Here is a 19,424-nt window from a genome sequence, read left to right on the forward strand (position 1 = left end):
ACTTAGAATAAAAAGTACAGTACTATATAATAAAAACACTATTGTAAGGATTTATTATGGGAAATTAGATTAATGCAAAAAAACTGTATCAAGAAGGTAATGTCAGAAGTTTCTGCTAAAAGTACACAAATTCTACCAAATAAAAATGCTGTAAGTGCTTCCAGGGAGCTTGGGAAAAAAAGACAATGTGAAGGTGATATGTTTACTGTGTGTCAAATTAAACTAACAGAACTCTCTTTTCCAGGTCACATGAATCAAAGGAATGAAACAGACAAATGGATTAAGGCTGACACACAAAATGGTAAAGTGTGTCTTAAAAGCCAAAGCTGGATCCAGTCTGTCAAGCTGAAGAGTTCTTAAAGGTGAAATAGGCCAAAGAAGTTAAATCAAGAAACTACAAAGGAATATTTCTGTAAAATTATGAAACTTTTTTGATGTATATTCTTAATATAAAAGAGAAACAATATTAAAAATAAGAGCATTTTAACCTAAGATTTGCCTGTGATGGTGCTGGTGCTAAACAGTCTGGTTTACTTTTAGTGCCTTTTAGGAACAAGATGATCTTACATATATCAGAATTTATATAACTTTACCCACTTACCATATCAGTTTAAAAGCTGGTAGCTTTCAAACAAAAGTTTGGAGTTGTCATTTAGAAATAAAAAAAAGCATTTGCAACACTTCCAAGATGACATGCTTTGCAAGCTCTGTTATACTTTCAAATTAAATGTCTCAATACTGGGGGAATTCTGCTGGTTTATGCAAAATACAGAGAGTTTTCTTCAACCAAATTGTATCATGGATAGCATAAAATCACTTTCAGAACTGTAGTTCTTATGTGGTCTTCTCATTTGGTGTTTGAACCCTGAGCAGTTTCTGCCTGGGCAATGGGTACTCTATGTGTAAAAATACTTCTGTGAAATGGCAGAACTTGCTCCATGTCATCCTGAACTGCTGGTTTGTGAATAGAAATAAGAATTCCAGCTACGTCTACCACTGCTCATCTGCAAAGAAAAGCTTTTAAAATAAGTAAAAGTGCAATGGATCTGAGTAATTTCATTACTGAGTGTTCACTGGAACACTCCTCCAATTGGACTTCAGGGCCAAGTCCACATGAACATTCCCCTGAAGGAAAAGCTGCCATAGAATGGAAGTATTGGCCTGGTAACTGAGAACTGGAATCTCTTTGTTTGCTATGTTTGCAGTGACTTAGAGCCCTGTCCTGCAAAGCTGCCAGGCAGCTCTTGGAGGCAGGAAGGCAGAGGAAGGAGGTGAGGGGAGCAGGTAGGCCCTGCACAAGGGCAGGACTGATTTTTGTGGAGAATTCCATGTTACTGTAATGCAAACAGACAGTAAAGTCAATGGAGCTTTTAAAAGCCTTTCCATACCTCTATATGGCACCTTATAAAAGAAGTAGTGAAATTTGTGTTTTAAGCTGAAATGTAAGAATCCCTGCCAACTGAGTGGATGGCAAGGAGCAGGAGAAAATTCAGACTGTCAGCTCAGGCTTTAAGTTTTGTATATATGTGTTTGTACTTTAGGTCATAATGGTACATTATGAAATGAACTTCTCCTTTGCCACAGGATTCCCCGGGAGGTATAATTGCCCCTGGCTAATGGACTTCAAGAGTCAAGGGCAGCATTTCTACTGTAATTCAGGGTGGTTAAAAACTCCACATTCTGTTTACTATTGTGTGTACTATTTGTTGGGATGAGGTGGGCACTGATGCATATGGCAAATTAATATATTTTTAATATAAACACTAATATATAAAACATTTCTAATAGTATTACTAACGTTATTACAATATTGCTAAATATGAGTTATTATACTTTTAAAAGTTACAAAATTAATAAATTATAATGGTTTTGGATATCCAGAAAAATATTTGAAACAAATGATTTCTGTGCCCTGCTGCAGCCAAAGTGAAAAAAGCACCTCAAAATTCACACCACATGAAAACATAAAAACAGTCTAGTAGATCCTTCACAAGATCAAATCCATTTAATGGTCCCATTATTCACCTGGAATACAAAGCCTGTCAGCCTGAGATTAAGGCTGTGTTTTTTGGGACTGCTGCAGCAGCAATTTAAGGGGGAACATACTAAGAAAACATGTTATTTGTTCCATATTCAAAAGAAAGCAAACTCTGGCTTCGAATTCATTGATTTTCTAAATCTAGCAGGAATTAAACATCAGGATTTTTAGTTACTCGCTTAAAGTAGTTTAAATAAGCCAGCAGAAAAATTGTGCTACCGCTAAAGCTACTGATTATATTCATTCCAAGCTAATACAATTCCGAGCTAATACCAACTAGAATGTTAATATAAAGGTCAAGAATGAGCTGAAGGAGGACAAATCCTTGGGAGTTTCCCCAAAGGCATTGAAGAATGTCTTGTTCTGCTATAATGAGGTGAAACTGTTTTTCTCGAGACAAGGGAAGATTAGTAGGTTATCAGCAATTAGAATCTGAATGGTAAATCCCTTGTGTGCTCATATATCTCTTTTGTCCATTTGGTGAGAAGACTTATTCTTGTAACTGGAGCAAATTTATACTTTTAACACTTTTTTCATCTGTGCTCCCTTTAATTTGCTTCTCCTGGTCTCTCAGCTGCCAGCCAGCCCACAGTTCAGATCTGCAAACACTAACATCAGCTCCTTTAGAGAGTTGGACTCAGCCCAGGAGGCTTTTATGAGAATGAGGGCTCTGGGTGCACAAGTGACTGTTGAGAAGTGGAGAACTGTGCTTAAATGTATGGGTGTAGTTATGTATTAAAGAATCTGTAGTCTGTACCTACTCACTGCTCTCAGTTACTCAAGAAGGCTGTACTTGCTGAGTACCAGCCACATCAAGTGTGAAGTTCTCTGGGGAGTCAGAGTGTTTATGTCCTGGAGAGGACCTTCATGGCAAACAAGAACCTGAAACACATGCAGATTTATTCATTGCTTACTCTGCACAGGACTACAAAAACTTACATTATTGAAAGATGAAGACAGCTTGAATCAACATCTGAGAGTTAGCAGTGCTGTCTGAGTGCAGCTGTCTTGCTTGAAGGCATTCATACTCCTGTGAGAAAGATTTGCAGTGCTTCCTTACTAATGCAACAAATGGCCTTTTATTAAAGTGTGATTAGTTTTAAGAAAAAATAACACAGTGGTCTTTTCGTGCTCTAGAGAAAAACCCTTGAAATGTAGAGATGTTGCACAATTTCTTCATTTTTCATTTTGAAGAATTTGTTTTTTCAGGCTCTGATCTGTGTTTTTTGGTGAAGGTGCTTACCATCCCAGTCATATCCAAGCCAGGAAGGAGGATCAGTATCATTATGTTCCTGTTTCTCCAGTTCAGCTGTGTATTTCAAGACAGCTTGTCTGCAACAAGAGTTCAAAAATAATAATGACAAAATAAAAATTTTCGGAGGCTGTTTCTACAAAAAACACTAGAAGCAGTTTAATGAGGAAAAGTTCCTTGTTTTAACTAAAGCTATCAGTATTATAAGGGTGTTGTGGAAAGTAAACCAGAAGATAATTGTTTAGGTCGTAGAGTCACAGAATAAATTAGGTTGGAAAAGGCCTCTGGAGAGCATTTCATCCTGGTGTTACTTTAAATGTATCCAGCTAGACCAGGTGAGTCATGGCTTTGCCAGATGAGTTCTGAACATCTTTAGGGATGAAGGTTGCACAGTCTCTGTGAGCCTCTTCAAGAGTTTGACCAGCTTCCTGGTTAAAAAAATTAAAGTTTCCTTTTAATCAGAATGTAATCAGAATTTTACGTATGCTGCTTGTCCTATCAGTGCACCTTTGAGAATGGTCTGGCCGTGCCTTCTCTTCTGTGTGCTCTGATAGGGGTTAGAGACAGCAATAAGGTCTCCTCCATCTTGAGCTTTCTCCTGTGACTTACCAAAGCAATGCTCTGAAGATTCATCACACGGCACATGCTCCAGCCCTTTAATGGTCTTGGTGGGCTTCATCCACACGCTCTAGTGTGTCAGCATCTGCCTGAACACAGATCTGAGTGGGTGATGCCACTGGAGTAATAATACTGTCTTTGGAAGAAAACATAACACCAAACAAGATAAACAAACCATCTACCTCCAAAGGTATCACAGCATCTCCAGAGTGTTTTTTCATAGTTCTACAGGAAGGCTATAGTAACTGTGCAGGTCCATCTCTGTTCTTCTATTTGAACCAGTGTCTGTGGCACCTCCAAGTATTTTTACCCTTTCCTCCTTCACCCTCTGCTTGCTTTTTGGCCAGCCTATCTCCTGTAGTTATCTTCTTTTAATGTGTTTTGTTTCAGAAATAGAATTGAGTACACAGTGGGCAGAGCTACAAGAGCCTTACCGTTACCTCCACTTACCTGCACTGGCCCTGGACCTGCCCCAAGGCCGTGTTTTGCAGCTTCTGTGACAGCTGAACCGGAAGAGAGTTGTCTATGATGCTCAAACCCACCCATGACACTTAGATCTCTCTCAACATTTTGTAGCCACTGCCTTTTTGCAGCATTAGAACACAAACCCAAAAAACTAGATCAAAATTTAAGAAAATCTGGCCTCCTGAGTGAGACACTAAAAAGAAGAGCAAATCTCTCCCTTCTTTCCTGGCAATGTCAGTCCAACAACTTTCATTACCTTCCCAAACTGAAGAAGCTCAACCCACCACTTTCAGTCTTGTGAATGTCTCTTTCTTTCCATGCCTTGTGTGACCTGGCTGCCAGCCTGGTTCTGTTGAGCAGAGCGCCCTTCTGCCCAGCCTCCCCCAGCGCTGGCTCTGCGCTCCAGAACCCCCTCTGTGCTGAGCATACTCCAGTGCTCCTTGGGGAAAAGCCAACTCTCTGCATCTCCCGTCCTCTCCAGGATTTTCAACCTGATCTGGTGTGTCACAGCCACAGCAAGGCAGTCTTTCTCCCTGCTGGCCAATTCCTAAGCTCTGGAAAAATACAATCTGTAGGATCCAGACAATACTAGAAAAAAATCCAAATTGAAGTGCTTTGTTATCTGCCAGTAATGCTGCTACAGTGTTTTTTGTGGTTTTTTCCCAAAGTGGGAACACTGGAGATGGTTGCAAGAGGCAGATGTGCTTGCACCACTAGAGCAGGAAAAAGGAAGTGGGCAGGAGTGGAAAAGGGACAGAATTAGTGAAGCTAAGAGGGCTTGTTTTCAACCACTGCAGGATATTTTAAAATGTCCAACACCGACATACTCTATGAAGCACAGGAACACAAGGCTGCATCTGTTTTTGCATTAGGGGGGCCTGTGCCATTGAGGAATGTGTGCACAATTTATATGAGCTATAAGCTCTGACCTATAAAAAATCAACTCATCCAAGTCCAAATTCCTGTTTTTCATGGAAACTGCGATGTATAGCGGCTGTCTGAAGCATGTATAAGGGGAGCTGTTACTATTTTTTTGGAAACTTATGATGTCCCATGCCTGGAGCTACAGTTGAGTGGTTTGCCAGAAACAGCCATTCATTAATCATCAACACATGGTAAAAAGATTGTTTATTTAAGATATACTGCATTATGACAGAACCTGTTAATTTTTTTTATTTATTTATTTATTTACTGTCTTAAATGAGCACATTGATGAATAAAAGTATTTCAGCCAATAATTACAGTCATCTTTGGCAAAACAACTATCTCTTGGTATAAGTCAGACAAAAGTACTGGCCCAAACACACAGCTTGAGCAGCACTGGAATACGTAATTGAATCCTTACCCAAAATTTGAATCCATTTTACTGAGGGGAGGTAACTGGGAAGTACAGTTCTGCAACATGGTCTGAATCCTGAGCCATTCCAAAATTCAACAGTTTTTCAGAATCACAGAATATGCTGAGTTGGAAGGGACCCACCAAGATCATCAAGTCTGACTCCCAGCCCTGCACAGCACCATCCCCAGGCGTCACACCATGTGCCTGACAGCATTGTCCAAACGCTTCTTGACCTCTGTCAGGCTGGTGCTGGGACGACTTCCCTGGGGAGCCTGTTCCTGTTTGACTGGGTCCATCATAATAAAAAGCAGAGGTTTTGAAAAAAGCTTCTTGACATGAGGTTACAGAAACCAATCAACAGTAAAAAGTAATGGAAACAAAAAACTTAAAAATGGGAGAACTGTTTATAGTGCAAGTACAGGAGAAATTAAGCAAGTGGAGGGAGGCAGCTAATGCGAAAAGCAGGAAGCATCCTACAGGCATGCTCCAGGTTACAAAAGGTGGTTAGACTACGTAAGATCTGAACTATTCTGAGGTCTGTGTCAGCTGCAGTAGTTTTATCATTTTATGGTATCCAGTTCATGTGCAGTCAGTGGCTGAAACATGGCACTCCAGGAGCCTCTGCATCACTTCCAAAAAGAGATTTACAGTCAGCAAGAAGACAGTACTATATGTTTTGTTGCTTATTAAACAGAAAACTTAGGAGTAATTATTGTTGGTCTTTTATCAATTCAGGTGTAGGAGATCTTCATTTCCAATTCCCTGTTTGTTGGATCTTTCCTGCCTTGAGACCTGAATATTTGGATAATACCCAAGAAATTCCGCTTTTTCAGGAAAAAAAGAGTTCTTGCAATCTCCTTTCTAACCAACAGCAGCCATCAGAAGACACAACAAAACCAAACAAAAATCAAAAAGTGTTCTCCAAATGTCAAATGTATTGTAGCTATTAAGACCTAATATAATTTTTGTTTAAAAGGCAAAAATTGTAATAGGAATTGTTGATGAGTTACTCGTTAAGACCGTAGTCATGAGTTTAGGAGAAATGTAACCAGTTTTATATTAGTGCAGACAAGAAAGAAGGAAGTACTTAATTTGGCTCTCAAAGAATATCTTTTGGGGGAACCAAACTGTTACAGAAGAGAAATATTACAGTTTGGGGAAAGCACAAGACTAGCCGGCTTCTCTGTCAATGACACATTTCCTTTCTCATTTTGCATCTAGAAATGTTAACACAGAATGCTTTGTAGGGAACAGAAGTGTTTCTCTAAAGATGCCGGTGTGTTATTTCCTGTAGGATCAGTCTTAAATGAATCAAACTGACACAACATTTCTAAAATTATATTTTAGCAAGCAGTGAGTTAGCTTTCTTTTCCTCTAGCAGAAGAAGTCAGTTGTACCAGTACTATGGACTTGCACATTAGATTATCCATGATTCTTTCTGCCATTTAGAAACTGGATTAACTGAAAGGTCATTAGCCTCTGGATACAGAAATATGCAGCAGGATACCAGGCCACAGACCTTTTTTTCCTTCTAACATTTATTAAACCTGCAAGGAGGGCAGTACGTTGGCAAACACAAACTCAACGTCTACCTGATACTGGAAAGAATGAACAATTTATATGCCCATAGCTGTTTCCTATGAAGCCTCATTGGACTGAGATTTGAAGAACTTTGTGGCTCCACATGTTTTCTATTTTAATCTATCAAAACAGTAAAAATAAAAAACCCCTGAAAAATAATGTGGCATGATACAAGAGATATGACTCAATAGTTGCAAAGTTTAGTCTATTGAGAATTAAAAGTCTATTACTAACCAGTCTGCTAGGACTGGTTAGTGTTTAACAATAAATAATGGGGAATTCCTTTGGAACAATGAAGTATACATGATTTATAGATATTTTAGGGCAACTTTGAACTAAAAAGTTTAAATTTTTATGGTTTATTTAGAAGCTAAGCCACTAGCATATTTAATTCTCCAGATGGATGTGATTTTTACATAGATTACTTTTCCATCTCCTTAAACAGGGAATGAAACATCTCTGCAATGTAGATTTCACACCTGCAGAACGTAAATTACACTTGAAGCCAGCCTTTACCTTCAGTGAAAATCTAAGAATCTGAATATGGTTTTAAGAGTTAGTCTGAAAACAGAAAATGAGGGCCCACTGTTTTTTTTTTTCTGGCAATCTGTTGCTTATCATTCATTACTAAAAACATACAGGTTGTGAATGAAACACATAGTTTTATAGAAATATGTGACAGTGACAATACTGTCATTGCTTTTGATGTTCTTGAAAAGCTACTGTAAGATAACTAACTCTAGAACCATGCCATATTTTATTGTGCTTTTGATGTAGTTACTGGTAGAAGATAAAATTTTTATCATCTTTGCTGTATTGGCCTTGAACTGCAACTTTAAAAAAAAGATTTTCCTAAATTGGGGAACGTGCAGGATGTGGAACATATCTGAATCTAGCTGTGAACTCACTTTTATCTTATGAATATCATTCCATCTGGATGCAGCCAGTCTATTCTGTGGCCTGGCAAGGTCTAGTGTGAGGTGTCTTTGGACCTGTTGGAAGGAACAAGCAAAAAATTTTCACGGCTGAATTATTCTGCATAATCAATCCACCTAATAGGTGTTGTCCCAGACTCAGCACAGGGTAGGAGTTTCCTGTCACTGAACATATGGTGTAAAGGGCTAGAGACTGAGGCTGGCAAGGAAAAGAACCATCCACTGTCCAGTAAATGAGACTCAAGAAAATAAAATTGGCAAAGTTTACTTAGTTCTAAACATCACAAAAAGGGCAAAGATAAGTCTGGGTGGAGATGTGTGTCTCATTGTTGCTTTTTTGTTTTGCAAAGATGTATAACTCTCCAGGGTTTCCTTTAAAGTAAAAATAACTGGTTGGGAAATTCCTTGGCTGAGTCAGAAGAGTTTAATCAAGACCTTTGGAGAGCCCATTGCACGTGGGACTCTGAGGCAGAGGCATAATCCTGGGTCATCCCAGGCTACAATAATGCAAATGGGTTTCTGAGAAGTCATGTCAGCACCTTGATCATGGCTCACCCAACACAAATTGGAATTGGCACAAATTTCTGTTCCCATTACATCTCACCTCTACAGGAAGATGGATCAGTAACCAGAGCCAGAAAGGGCCAACACACTGTTGCTGCTCTAAACAGAGATGTGAAGTCACAGAATAAACAAGTCAACCACAGCAATCTGAGGATAAAAGAAAATCTCTTGAGGCTTAATATGAGAAAAACCATAAATCAGAAAATTTTGAAGAGATTGAATGAATCTGAATTAATTTAATTTTTTTTCCAGTTACTACTGTTGCATACCAATCCTTCAAAGCACTTTCTGTATCTTACAAGTGTTGAATTAGAAGTAGGGATTTTAAGGAGGAAGTTCTGAGATGACATTGAGAAAACTACATCTGAGAGAAGTGAAGAAAATAAGACCAATGACACCAGAATTGTTTGTAGTAAAAAAGGGAAATAGTAGAGGAGGGTTTGCAAAGTGTGAAGCACACTGGAAATACCTTTCGAGTTATTAAGCATATGCATTAGTCTCGTGGTCTCTAAAGTGACTATTAAACCCTGGATTGGTTTGGCAGGAAGTACAGTACTTACAGTGGTTCTGTTAGAGTAAGGTTAGCCTAGTATAGGCTATCTATATAGGACAGTATTATATATTTCTTCCTCTCATAAAGTTTTATTAAATTATATACTCAGATCTATCAACCATGTCTAAACTTCAGTTCCTTTCCAGTTTCAGGCCCTGTGGCATGTCTGTCCACTGTGCTGTTCTAGCTGTACAGGGCCTGGTCTGTGATGCTCTTAAGCCCCATGGAAGGGTGGTGGATATTGAATCCACATCTTTTGAGACTCACAGGTGAAAACTCAATGCTCAACTCAGCTTTCCCAATTTTTAAGAAAGGTAAGAGGGAAGGCTCTGGCAATTATCGGCCCTCCAGTCTCACTTCAGTGCCTGGTAAAATTATAGAGGAGGTTATTCTGAGAGTAACTGAAAAACATTAGAGAGACAATGCAGTCACTGGGCACAGCCAGCATGGGTTCACAAGGGGGGAGTCCTGCTTAACCAACTTTATTTCCTTTTATGACAAGGTCATCCACCTACCTGACCAGGAAGCCAGTAGATATGGTGGGTTTGGATTTTAGCAGAGCTTTTGATACTGTCTCCAATAGTGTCCTGGATAAACTGTCCAGCACTCATCTTACACAGTCCATAATACACTGGGTGAGCAGCTGGCTCACAGGTTGGGCTCAAAGGGTTACAGTAAATGAGGTTATATCAGGTTAGTGGCCAGACACCAGTGCTCAATTTGTAATGTTTTTATAAATGATCTGGATGCAGGAATTGAATGTAAAGTGTGCCAATGATACTAAATGAGACTCCCTGCGGGGTAGAAAGGAGCTACAGAGATCGGGATAGACTGAAAAGCTGGGCAGTCACCAGCTGTATGAAACTGAACAAGAGCAAGTACTCGATTCTCCACCTGGTATAGGGTAGTCGTGGTTATACATACACCCTCAGGGATGAAAGGCTGGAGAACAGCCCTGAAGAAAGGGATCTGGGCGTTCGGGTCGATGGAAAGTTGAACCTGAGTCAGCAGTGCCCTGGCAGCCAGGAGGGCCAACCATGTCCTGGGGGGCATCAGGCACAGCATCACCAGCCAGGCAAGGGAGGGGATTGTCTGGCTCTGCTCTGCACTGGGGCGGCCTCACCTCGAGTGCTGGGGGCAGTTCTGGGCACCACAATATAAAAAAGAGATTAAGCTGTTAGAGAGCATCCAAATGGTGACCAAGATGATGAAATATCTTGAGAACAAAACTTACAATGAGTGGTTTAGGTCACTTGACTTGTTCAGCTTGGAGAAGGGAAGGCTGAGGAGGAGGTGCTTGCCGGTGATAAGGCATAAGCTGTGTCAGGGGAATTTCAGATTGAACTTTAACAAAAGGTTCTTTACTGAGAGGCTGGTCAGTCACTGCAACAGGTTCCCTGGGAAAGTGGTCACAGCACCATAGCTTGAGTCACTCGCTGTAACCATGCTGTGTTTTGAGCACAGGCTCACATCTACTTCTGCCATATACTGACACTCAGTCATTGGGAACCAGGCCCCCACAAACCCTTGGAGTGAGCTCAAGTACACAGTGCGATGGCTGAGAGCCCAGCCTGGTTTTCTCATTCGTGTTCCCATGTGTCCTTGAGGTAGTGTCCTATGTCTCTAGAAACTGCCGTAAGAGGACATTGTCTGCCATAAAGTGACGTGAAGTCTGTATTTCTCCTCACTTCTGACTGACACTAGAATATGTAGATAACCCCACCAGACCACAAGAATCCTAAGGCACCAATGTGGACACCCCCTAGATAAAGAAGCTAGATGGCTCAAGCCAGATACCTAGCATGGCACCGTGATGCCAGTGAAGAAAAAAGTTTTAGGGTTTACAACCACCTTGGAATTAAAATTAGGAAATACCCTCCTTGTAATTTTTCTACAGTACAAAATGTCATGAGAATTTGGAGTTGCTTACAGTCTTTCCAAAGTTATTTCAGGTATAGTCAGTAAGATGAGTAAAACCTGAGATGTCCAAGAGGAAGAGACAATGGCACGCTGCAGCCAAGTGTTGGATACACGTATCAATCATCTGTAAATGAAGCAACAAGACATGCAGACGTTAGAAGATTATTGAATAGATGAAAAAAAAAAAAAAACCACAGAGCACAACTTTAGTGTCTGATTTGTAGGAAAACTATGTTTTAAAATTGAAGTAAGGGTTCTGGCACTGCAGAATTCTGAATCTCTACAAGAGCCTCCACAGAAACTGTCACTTTCTAATATTAGATATTAGTTAACTGTGTATCCAGTCTAGTCTTAAGTATTGTGGTTTTTTTTCACCTACTGAGAATGGTTTAACTTTCCCAGCCTTATATGTCCATGTAGCAGATATAAGCCTTCAGCATTCATGCTATTGCATTGCTCTCACTAAATTATTAGGATCCACTTTGTATCAGTTTTTTAACTCAGTTCTCTGTTACAAATGAGTGTCTCACAAGACTTTTTGAATGTGTGGTTGGTTTTTTTTAGCTCTGCAGCACAGCTGCTTAGTTTCACCTCACAAGTTCATTTTTCAGGAACTCATTGTCATTAATGCTGGAAGTTGTATTTGAGAGAAACATGACACACAGAGTCTTCAAGATACATAAGCAACCAGGCAAGGTACTAATTGCTCCACTGACCTCAGTGGGAATAGTCAAGAACACATTATGCACATACTTTAATTACCTTGTTCATTCAGGACCAAACAAAAGGAGGGAACATAGTAAAAACCTTGTAAAGATATTTGATTAAAATCACTGGAGTGGCAGGGTGGAAAGAGAGATGAGAGTTTCACATGTTCTGAACAGCCAGTCTCATGAGAACCTAAAAGGGACAAGGAGGCAAGATAAAGCTGGAACCTGTGGTTGTGGAACAAAAAGTTAGCGCACTATCTCATGATAGTCCTCCTGGTATGCAGAGGAATGTAGATGTGCTTTGCTTATTCCAGATCTATTTATATGCTCAATATTAAGGTCTGCAATAGATTAATAAATAGATTAAAATAATATCAAGTAGATTAATATTCTTATTAAAAAAAAAAGAAATTGCTGACTCTGAAGTCAGTAATGGGTATCAGATGCATTTAGAAAAATCTACATTTGTCATTCTCTTGATCCTATTCCCTTTAGAGGACTGAATGACCGAATTCATTGTTCATTCTATTGTGTCTTTGGAACTTAGCTATTTAAAAAGCCAGTTCATTTAACCAGAGATTTATTTTCAGTTATTGCTGTATTTTTTCATGTGTAGAATATTTCCCACAGCAACTTCATTTTTTTCCTATGAAATAAGAATACCCTTGAATCAGGCTCATTCCCTGAATAAGGCTCAGAACAGTACTGCTGAATATTTTATAGAATCAGCATTTGCAAAATGACTTTTACCTGCCCTAGGTATACAGAACCATGACATGGAGACTCACAGCACTTCCACTGAAGTCACTGGAGTTTCTTGAAAGACATTTGATTTGCCCCAGAATATAGGATTAAAGTGATAAACTTCTAATTTTAGAGTAACCTGCATAGCACATTCAAAATATTCTAAATGTACTTGTATTTCTATATTATTTTTTTCCCATGTTATCTTCCTATGGTTTTTAAAATTCTTTTTCTTGAATGTAATATATCAAATGTTGCAGGACACTTTAACATATATCCTTTGGAACAGGTTCATTTTGACTTTAATCTCCTGACAATTTTTAAACAGTTTCTGAGTGGAAAATATTTCTTTACTTAGCAGCTGGATACCCTCAATTTACACTACAGATTGCCAAAGGATTTGTAAGACCCATTAGCTTTAACATCCACAGGTGTACTCATCTCATTTTATGGAGCTGCAAGCTGGATCCAAGTCAAAAAAAGACTTGTAAACTTATGGGTAGGTTTATGTGGAAGATGTTCTTTTCTGAAAATAGTAGGGTATTAGCATTTAACAGATTGGCTTTGTAACTGTTTAAGGAAAAGATACCATCTAGGAACAAAGTGTTGGAAAGGGATTATTAGGTCACTGAGTTGACTCATTGTTCCCATTTGCAGGAACTGCAAAGTATGACCCAGTCCATTCCCTCACCAAGAGCCGTACTAACATTCCTTAATAGTTTTTCCCATGTCCCTTCCCAGAAAGCTTTACAATTCACTGCTGTGATAACCCAAAAATCTCCCAACTGCCAGCCTAAATGTATTTACTGACATTTTATGGTGTTTGTTTTGTTTTCCTGTGTTGGTATATAACGTGTTGTGGGGAGCATGGCACACGGGACTGGTTACACCACTACCTAACTTCAAATACTTTGGGAAGATCTTCATGCACAACTTCTATTACCACTGTCATTGTGGAAAAAATAGCTTAATATCTATCTAAAACCAAAGGATGCAGGAGATTAAGGCTCATGTGTATTATAATTAATCATGTTCTGTAGGTATCTGTAAGATGTAAACCAAGTGCTAGTGGTACGATGGAGAGTGGCCTGTCAGATCTGAAACACAGCCAGTGAGTTTTGGCATAGAGGCTGAGAAACTTATGTACATTTGGAAGGCAAACAACTCGACCAGAGAATATCTAAATTTAGGGCTGGCTAATTAGTCAGCAAAATAATCTCAAATTAGTTGTGCAGGGGCTGTGTTCAGCCACTGCAGGGAATGAGGGGATGTATGGAGGACTGAAAGAATAGTCAAGGGTTATGGAGATGAGTGTTGGTGAGGAGGAAGGCAGGGACAAGTGATGGCTGCAGACTTATTGTGGAAGGAAACAGTACATGAGCACTTCAGTGGGGAAAAAAGGGGGTAACTGTTTCAATGAGTAGCAAAATTTTAAAGGATACTTCAAGATTAACATTTCCAGAAGTAGTAATAAACTTGTTCATTGCCATGTGATAGTGATGGAAGCTGCATTACAATTTCTCCCATGAAATTTAAACAAAAAATGAAATCAGCATTTTAAGAATTACATTTGCAAGCTTATTTTCAAAATGAAGCAAGTATTTGGTTTTGCTGTTAAAAAAATAATTAAAACCACATAAATAATTAAGTGCATGAAAGCCAGAGCTATTAAGTCAGAAGGTACAGGGAAGGGATATAGGCTTTCATAAGAGCAATAATTTCAAAAGGGAACACACATTCAGATACAACAAAAACATAATTAAGATGCAAGGCTTTAGTCAAAAAGAAGTGATACAGAAAATACAAGAAGCAAAAATGCTGTAATAGAAGCTCATGGTAAAGAGGAACTAAGTTTCACTACAGATGAACATTAATCTAAATAATTTAATTTCAACACTGAGTGCTTCAGCTTTTAGGCCTCTGCTATTTCAAAGTAGCCACTCCCCTGCCATGTAAAGACACAGGTATTAAGTTCTAATGCCTCAGCTTATGCTTTACCTGGGTTCAGAAAAAGCACTGGAAAAAAACAAGCATGAAAAAAATATCAAGAATAATTTAATCAAGAGTAATTTAAACAAAGCCACAATCCTTTGGAAGCACCCAAAACACCAGAACCTGAGAGAGTATTTGCAGGAAGTATCACTAAAAGCTCTTCTCTCTTGACCCTTCTTTAGACATCAACCCTTGGAGAGACAAACTTTTACCTGATACAGCATGGACACTGTTGTACTGTAACTGCAGTCATTAGAAAAATGCCAAATACTCTCAAGAGCCAAGTCTCAAAACTCACAGAAAAGCAGCTGAATCAAATTTCTGGATGAAATAGTAAGTAATACTTTGCAATACCAATCCCAGAACTATCACCCTATTTCTTATACCTACCTTTGGGCAACTCACTTTGTTGACAGATTTTACTCTGGCAGTGCAGTGCCATCGTTTTCACAGCTTCATCTGTCAGCTGAGGGCAGCAGGAGACATGGCAGTGTTCCAGGTATTCTGTGTCCTTGCAGAACTCAGTTACAATACGTGTACATCAGTCCTTTGATCCACTGCAGACACTTCAGTTCTCTAGGTACCCTTCATTAGTAGTGAAGACATTCAGCTGTTGACCGGGAATGTTGCTAGAAAAAGAAGAGATGCATTAAGGGGCTATTTTCCATTGCTAATATATTATACTGTGGATTCATTAAACTAATATTTATGTAAGTTCCACTATATTATTAAAACATGTTGAATTTGGGTTGTTTAAATTGAGCACAACCCAGAAACTAAACTTTTTTTGCTTAGAGAACCAGGCCCAAATACATTCATTCTACTACTGGCTGCAAATGCCCTTTTTTTGTGCATAAAATCTTTTTCTTTTTTTTTCTTTTTCTTTTTCTTTTTCTTTTTCTTTTTCTTTTTCTTTTTCTTTTTCTTTTTCTTTTTCTTTTTCTTTTTCTTTTTCTTTTTCTTTCTTCTTTCTTCTTTCTTCTTTTTCTTTTTCTTTTTCTTTTTCTTTTTCTTTTTCTTTTTCTTTTTCTTTTTCTTTTTTCTTTCTTTTTCTTCTTCTTCTTTTTCTTTCTTTTTCTTCTTTTCTTTTTCTTTCTCTTTTTCTTTCTCTTTCTCTTTTTCTTTCTCTTTTTTCTTTTTCTTCTTCTTCTTCTTCTTCTTCTTCTTTTTCTTTCTCTTTTTCTTCTTGTCTTTTTCTTTCTCTTTTTCTTTCTCTTTCTCTTTTTCTTTCTCTCTTTTTTCTTTCTCTTTCTCTTTCTCTTTCTTTCTCTTTCCCTTTTTCTTTCTCTTTCTCTTTCTCTTTCTCTTTCTCTTTCTCTTTCTCTTTCTCTTTCTCTTTCTTTCTCTTTCTCTTTCTCTTTCTCTTTCTTTTTTTCTTTCTCTTTTTCTTTCTCTCTTTTTTTCTTTCTCTTTTTCTTTCTCTTTCTTTCTTTCTTTCTCTTTTTCTTTCTCTTTTTTCTTTTTCTTTCTCTTTTTTCTTTTTCATTTTCTTTTTCTTCTGAACAGAAAACTGTGTCTGTATAAATCACATTATTTTCTTGGATGGGAATGGGTAAGCACTTCAGGACTGTCACTTGAGAGTTCTGGGTTCTGATTTGCTCTGTGGAGTTCAGGCCAGTTAACTGTGATACTGGTAGACTACAGTTACTATCCCAGTTTTTAGAGTGAATAAACATCTACAGATCCTACTGACTTCAATTCCAGCACCTTTATAACTCAGATATTAGCTTTTTCATAAGCCCTGTAATCAGATAGTCTTGGAAAATAACAATGGAATTCCTGTGAAAGGTCACATAGATTTTTAAAATACACTTCTCTCCTTTGCACTCTGAAACTTTTTTTTACCTTTCAGCCTGAATCTTTTGCAAGCCTGAAAACCATCACTTCTAGGCCTACAAAAAGAAGGGGAAGTTAGGCCTTCTATTGAAGCCTTCTCTGGAAACGTCTTGAAAAGAGATGCCTAAAATTGTGTTTCTTCACCTGACAGCCCCACGACATGAGGATCACAGGACAGTCTGCAGCTCTACCAGAGCTTTAGTGTCAGTCAGAATCTCTCCTATTCTGTCGTGTCCAGCCTCAAAACATGGGGAGATGCCTTAAATTTGTCACGGAGCTAGCTTCCAGGCCTGCTAATTTCAGCCTAAGGCCAGAGTAATTTGTCATTTACTGGAATACCAATTCTACCTCTACAGGGAAAAGAAGGAAATTCACATAGTAGATTGAATAAAAACCACTGATTACATGAAGCTTTTCAAAGAATTAGTCCTGAGGTAAACATATTAAGGACCACGTGGATAAATAAAATGTGTACACACACACAGACACTAAAATGCATGTATTTATTATGCACAAATTTTATATATTTATCATTCTGAGAAAATCACCTCTGCGGAAACTATTGCCACTAACACACAGCTAATTTTTCCTTATGTAAAACAGGAACTTGCACAATAACACAGGGCTGATCACTGGAAAATATTCTTTTTGTTATGACAAAAGATTATGTGTTTCTGTGCAATTTTCACAAGTCTTACCTAAACAGACTGAAAGAAACTTATGAAATCTGAAATTTGTTTCATAGATTGTACTTCTAAATTTTTAATCTGTATCCTCACTCTGGTTTCCTTTTTCTTTTTGTCTCATGTACAGCTATATCAAGGCAGTGCTTCTTGGGCTTTGGGTCCTTGTTTTATTTTAAAAATATTAGAGTGTCAATGTTTGAACCTAGGATTGGTTAGAGTGGAAAATTCAGAATTTATATTAATTGGCTTCTCTACCCTTCCTATTCCAATCTTAGATTTATGGGCTGTTTTTCACCTATAATACAGAAACATTCTACACCCAGCAACTAAATGTTTTTTATCCATGTGCAAGAGAAACTCCACTCCTTCCAGAATTAGGCCTCAGATGTGATGGCTTAATCACTACATTCTCAGCTAGGGTATGTAACACAAGCCGAAGCCAAGATTTCAATGCCTGTTAGATATGTTTATCTTGTTTTTACTAGCATAGCTTGTCTACATATATATTTAAAATATCCTTCAAAGTTAGGTTCTGAATTTACTCTTAAGTCAACCCCTACATAGTTTTGCGAATAGCACTCAAATTATATTTGCAATCAAAAGAGTTGGAGCTGTTTGCTCTCTTCATCTCTGTATCCCTGGTTCCATGTCTATAGAGAAAATAACAGAAGAGGTTCTGAAGGTAAATGATGTTTGCAAAACATTTAGACACTATAAAAAATCAAATGCCATATGAAGAAAATGTAATTTTCTAACTTAACTGCACATCTTTCATTCTGTATAAATAGGCCTGAGGACACACAAAAACATCAATGAAAAGATCAAATACTAAATTGCTGCTCAATAAGTGAGCATTGTCTGAGTTATGAATGAACAAGGATCCTATTTTCAACATGTGGGGTCTCATAAGTGTTTACATACTGTTATAATGCCTGGGAACAGGCAACAGTATTACAATGGGATTACTCTGCAATTTTTCCATAAAATCATACCTTTAGATTCAGTTTACGAAAAAGGACTTGTCATTTTGTTTCGAATTACTCCATATCTCTTCTTCTTTCTCCTGCCTTCCCCAGATCCATGAAAACAGGGCTTCTGCAACTCCTACATGTGCTCCCTGCTGCTGCTTTCTTCCTCAAAAAGTTCAAATTCATTTGGCACACAAGGAAAGCAGAAACACTTCTTTTTGACAGTCTTTTTTTTAACTTCCTCTGTGCAATGAGATGCCTGAAATAGCTTCTTAGCCATAAGCATGGCACAATGCAGAAATGAATATTCTCCTCTGAGAGCAGCAACACTGGCACCACACAACGTTCCATGAGGTGCACAAGATGTACATACTTGGTCATTATTAAAAACATGGAACTTTACACAGAACATTCATGAAAGACAAGTCAGAATTATTCCTAAAGAAGCAAGTTGCCTGGCGTGTATATTGGACAACAAGATTCAATCCAGATGCAGCCCTTGTGGTACAACAACTGACTCATTTTTACAATATATGGCTATAAAATGATGGATGTTGAAGATTTATAGTGGAAAAAATGTAGAAGCTGAAGACTGGGATTATGTGATGCATTGGCTGTACCTGCAGCCTTATGATCTGCAACTGTTTATGGGCACGAAACTGATACCATTAAAAATACATGATTTAATCATTTCTGTTATATATAGTTAGGAACAATTCTCAGTTACAAAAAAATAAGTGCTCTCATTTGGATATAAATTCCTAACAAGACGGATGGTTCTTTCTACTACTGTAAAGTTACCTACTAGTGTTTATTTCCCATACTGTTTGCTAAGACCAAATATCTGAGAAGTGCTGCCTTACCATTAAGGGCTTTATGGCTACAGCTATGGCACAAGACAACATTTGAAATGGTGCAGTCACACTCAAAAGTGTATGAACAACACCCATATTCAAGACAATAAGGAGGTGAAAACTTTGATAAATTCCCATTTCAGGAGTTCAAAAGGATCTAAAGATACTTTGTGATTTTACTGCTCGTACACCAGGAAACTGAACAATGTTCTGATACTAAATGTTCTAGTCTAAAGGAGAATTAATTGTTGATCTTGTAAAATTCTTTCTGATAATCACAGCAGAATATCTCTGTACTTCATATCAATAAAGTAAACTTTACGGGAAAACAAAGTTACCACTTTATTCCATGTGGTTAATAAATTATTT

At 38.1% G+C, this 19,424-nt stretch overlaps 2 protein-coding genes across 2 annotated transcripts in view; one reads left to right on the forward strand and one right to left on the reverse strand.

Annotated features, from left to right (window-relative positions):
- Positions 1-830, forward strand: part of FAM185A (family with sequence similarity 185 member A) — a 38,108-nt gene extending 37,278 nt beyond the window's left edge. Inside the window, 1 exon segment of the mRNA XM_039570360.1 lies at positions 245-830. Within this exon segment, the coding sequence (XP_039426294.1) occupies positions 245-360 (116 nt within the window). The 3' untranslated portion in view covers positions 361-830.
- Positions 831-1,908: 1,078 nt separating this feature from the next.
- The window catches only part of FBXL13 (F-box and leucine rich repeat protein 13), a 67,931-nt gene continuing 50,415 nt past the window's right edge, over positions 1,909-19,424 (reverse strand). Inside the window, 8 exon segments of the mRNA XM_039570431.1 lie at positions 1,909-3,279; positions 3,282-3,426; positions 8,202-8,285; positions 9,861-10,005; positions 11,188-11,302; positions 11,305-11,389; positions 15,102-15,138; positions 15,140-15,243. Of these exon segments, the coding sequence (XP_039426365.1) occupies positions 3,215-3,279; positions 3,282-3,426; positions 8,202-8,285; positions 9,861-10,005; positions 11,188-11,302; positions 11,305-11,389; positions 15,102-15,138; positions 15,140-15,243 (780 nt within the window). The 3' untranslated portion in view covers positions 1,909-3,214.

Source organism: Corvus cornix, chromosome 1A (genome assembly GCF_000738735.6).
Source record: "Corvus cornix cornix isolate S_Up_H32 chromosome 1A, ASM73873v5, whole genome shotgun sequence".
Taxonomy (NCBI): Eukaryota; Metazoa; Chordata; class Aves; order Passeriformes; family Corvidae; genus Corvus; species Corvus cornix.